The 3966-nt window shown below is 58.0% G+C and overlaps 2 protein-coding genes across 2 annotated transcripts in view; both read right to left on the bottom strand.

The window, feature by feature from the left end:
* VDBG_06230 (conserved hypothetical protein) overlaps positions 1-376 on the bottom strand; it is a gene marked incomplete at both ends in the record, with an annotated part of 2880 nt that extends 2504 nt beyond the window's left edge. The window contains one exon of the mRNA XM_003003742.1: positions 73-376. Within this exon, the coding sequence (XP_003003788.1) occupies positions 73-376 (304 nt within the window). The remainder of the gene's footprint in view (positions 1-72) is intronic.
* Positions 377-3440: 3064 nt separating this feature from the next.
* The window catches only part of VDBG_06229 (conserved hypothetical protein), a gene marked incomplete at both ends in the record, with an annotated part of 1494 nt that continues 968 nt past the window's right edge, over positions 3441-3966 (bottom strand). Inside the window, one exon of the mRNA XM_003003741.1 lies at positions 3441-3927. Coding sequence (XP_003003787.1) covers positions 3441-3927 — 487 coding nt within the window. The remainder of the gene's footprint in view (positions 3928-3966) is intronic.

Here is a 3966-nt window from a genome sequence, read left to right as displayed (position 1 = left end):
AAAAAAAAAAAAAAAAAAAAAAAAAAAAAAAAAAAAAAAAAAAACAAAAAAAACAAAAAAAAAAAGAATCACAAGAAAGACTCGGGCTCGCGTCGCCAGGCCGCGTCTTCTTCGTCTTGGTCTTGGTGGCGTGAAAGTCGTCGGTCCAGTGGGCGTTGGCGGTGATGGTTGTGGTGACACCGGTTGATGTGTTGTCGTAGGGGAAGGCAAAAGGCGAGACGTCACGGCCTTGTCGGGCAGGCGCCATCGTCATCTTTTGAGGGGCACCTGCACCTGGTGCTCCTGCTCCTGCTCCTGCTCCTGCTTCTGGTGCGGCTTCTGCGCCTGCTCCTCCAACGGTTGCGCCCGCCGCGTTGGGCCTCAGCCGGTCCCACATTGGAGCTACTTAGTTTTGTTAGGGGCGGGGGGTGAGAGGGGGGGGGCGGAAGGAGGGCTCGGTCGTGTTTGAGGTCAGGGTCCCTTGGAAATTAGCGCTCAGGCGCCTGTACTCCGCCTGCTTCTGCTTCTGCTTCTGCGTAGAACGAAAGCCGTGTGCAGGCGGGAGATGCTGTTGGAACCCGTCCAGCGCCTCGAGGCAGACAGAGACAAGGCGAGACAGCAGACGCTGAGACTAAATCAACAGGAGAGATGCCTCAATCTCAATGCACCGTTTCTTCACACCCACACACCCACACACGCTTGAGGGCTGCCCGAAAGTATTTGGAAGCACTGTCTGCATGAGATGTCGACGATGTTCCCTGTCTTCAAACAACCGGTTCGCTTCCCGATCCGAGCCTGGAAGACGGGGTGCCTTGCCCTTACGTCGTGGGTGGCGGAAGGGGTCGTGTTTCAATTGGCCTCGGCGGCTGACGGTTCGAGGAGAAAGCTGTGTTGTGTTGTTCGGCGTGTATGTTTATTTTCGTCTTTTCGGAGGGGGGCGATGCGCAGGAGCTGTGTGGCTGTCGGAGCCAGTAGTTGGGATGACGACGGATTTGGGGGCCTCGAGGCCAAGATGCAACAACAATAAATCCACGGTACCGTTGGATGCTGGAGGCGAGGCAGACAGGTGCAACAGGTGTGCTCACAGCAAAGACCCAAGACTAGGTGGCAGAAAGGACGACAAGCCTGACCATGCCAAAATGGCAGCGCGGGACAGAGAAAGAGTGACGGCGAAAAGAAGCAAGACAGACGCTGCGCAACGGAAGAGAACCGCCCAGCCGAGGAGAAAGGAGGACAGAAAGTCTTTTCTCGCGAGATTCGTCAACAGAGAAGGGCAGATGCTCCCATTCATATGAGGATCACGAGTCCCCCCCTGGCGCCTGGTCATCGCATGCATCAGGTTGGGGTTAATTACCTGCCTTTATTACCTACCTGTCTTACTTGTTGTACCTTGCCAGCCGGCACACACGCGAATGTCAACAGACATCAGTCATGTCATGCCACGGGCGGCACGGTATCATCAGACGGTTGGTTGGCTGACGGGGGGCAGGACATAGCGAGACTGGGCTGGGCTGACTGAGGCAGCTCGGTGCTCACCACCTGTACGTGCACAGCGCCTGGCCTCGCCTAAGGTACCTGCGCTAGCTGCTGTCGGCGGTACGACGCTGTCATCCTTTTGTGCCTCGAGTCGAGGACTGGCCCATCTGGGCAGTCAACTTGGCCAGGATCAAAAGGGCCTGGCGTCTGTGCCTGCGCCAGTTGTCGAACCATCCAAGCCATGTGTTCCTCTCATCAGCCTGGCCATCCTCATCAGCCTGGCACAAATCGCAAGCCATGACCTCCGTTGGCTCAGCCCTTCCGTCTGCGGATGTTTCCCCGTTTCAACACTACCGGCCTCATCACCAACCATTCTCCCCCTACCCTACCTACCTTACCTATCCTACGATATACAATTCCCTGAAAAGCGGCCTGCAGCTTGAGAAGCGACAGCCCGGTGGGGCAAATGTCAGGGGCCGCGGCGCCGTTTCATCCCCGCCCCCAGGGGTCCAACCACAGAGGACATTTCTTGAAGTCACCAGGCCTGGCTCCCCTTTGGGCTCCCCTCCCCCAGTCATCCAAAGGACCTCCTGGTCCCTGCACCAGGCGTCGGCCCAGTTCAGTGAAAGCCAAAGCGCATCACAATCTGCCTTCATCAACTTCTTGTAATGAACACTTCACCTCCCCCCCCCCCTGCACCGGAGCCACCTTCCCGTCGGCATACTCAGGCCGTCCGGGCTCGGAGAGATCACATCTCGGCAGTGTGTCTCTCCTGCCTGGCTTGGTGACGGGAACTGCTGCGTGAGGGGGGGAACAGGGGCGCGGAGGCTGCGGCTCGGAAATTTCACGACCAAGGAAGGTATTTTTTTTTTTTTTTCGTTTCCCGGAATGCCTGGGTGCTACTACCTACTCCTGGAAGCTTGCCTGCTTGGCTTATTCAGAAGCACAAGTTTCTGGCCGCCCCAACCTGATGGACAGCTGCCTCTTCCCATGGTTACTTAGAGATGGCCCCGCCGCTCCGGGATGCGACGCCGATCCGGACGGCGAGACCAGACGAAACCGAACCGAGGCCTGGTGGGGATGGATGCGCTTGTGCTTTTTTACCTCTCGGTTCTTCAGACGAGGGGTCTGAGGGTGTCGCCTGCGCTGTCTGTCAGTGTCCATACGGGCCTGGCCTGGGCTGGACGAACGAGACGATAGAGAGGGCACATGTTGACATACGACCATGCTCGGTCCTTGCCTGTCCCTTGCTGCCGCCAATTTGTCATGATCATCAGTCCTCACAGCTGGCACATGGGGTCCTCGAGGGTTGCGGTGCGTTGCAGGGACCGAAAAGCCACGACGTTTCTTCTTGCGACGAGAGCTTCTCTGAGAAAGGAAGCTCTCCAAGTATCACATGTCTTCTCGAAGGACTGCCCTACGATCTGCATACTGTCCTGGGGAAGATCTCCGACAATGTCAGTGTTTGATCGCAGAAGGGGGGGGCATGCAGCGAAGTGCTCGGGCGCCATTCAGCCTCGATGGGACGATCTGGCATGTGCTTGAACACAGACAGGGTCGCGATGACCTGCAGGAAAGCCACGATGTCACGTTGGGAGTGTTGGAGTCGAAAGTCAGCCATCATGGCGCAGGCGCGTCTGGCTGTGTATTTTGACTTCTCGCCAAACCCTCTTTGCTGGCTTTGAAACAATCTTATGCAAGCCTCGCTCGCAAGCCCGGCTTGCAGATGGCCTGACTTGCAGATGAATCCTGCTGAAATCAGTGCAGTGTCAGGTCACATGCATACCAGCAAGAAACACACACGCTCTCCATGATATGAACCACTTTTGGCGATGGAAATCCCATATGCGCCAGGGCGATGTAACCTCATGCGTTATGCTCCAGACAAAAGATCATCCTCGGTCCACAAAGCGCCCAGAACCAGAATCCCGTGCTCGAGCAACACCAGGTTCTCCGAAAAAAAGTCCCAGAACCCAGAACCGCCGTCAGATCCACGCCCTCGCCTCGACCCAGACGGCAAACCCAACGCAGACACCCGTGACCCCGTGCAGCACCGACACGCCTCGTCCTGCCGCCGTGCTCGGCCCCGGCACTCCCTTGCTCGGCGCCGCGCTGCTGGTGCTCCGGCCCCCGCCGCCCTCGTGATCGACGTGGAACTCGTCCGACAAGCCGGCGGGCGCGCACGCCGTGCCCTCGGCCAGGTCCATGACGATGCTCCACTGTCCGCTGGCACAGCGCTGCCACTGGCGCGTGAGGCAGTTCCACTGTCCTTCCGATGAGCAGGCGGCGCCGGGAGATTGTTGACGGCGCGTCAAGGGGAGAGCCGGCGGTGGCGGTGCTGGTGATGATCGATGCGGCTGTGTGTGGAGCTGGGCGTCGCTGGTGAGATCTCGCCGTGTTGATGCGTGACTGTTTGCGTTTTCTGACCTCGGCGAAGACGAGGCTACGGCGACCAACAGGGCAAGAAGCAGGCTGAAAAGTGTCGACGTCTTCATGTTGGTTGTGTCGTGG

This window comes from Verticillium alfalfae, genomic scaffold (genome assembly GCF_000150825.1).
Source record: "Verticillium alfalfae VaMs.102 supercont1.7 genomic scaffold, whole genome shotgun sequence".
Taxonomy (NCBI): Eukaryota; Fungi; Ascomycota; class Sordariomycetes; order Glomerellales; family Plectosphaerellaceae; genus Verticillium; species Verticillium alfalfae.
The sequence above is the reverse complement of the archived record's forward strand: the minus strand, read 5'-3'. Positions and strand labels throughout refer to the sequence as shown.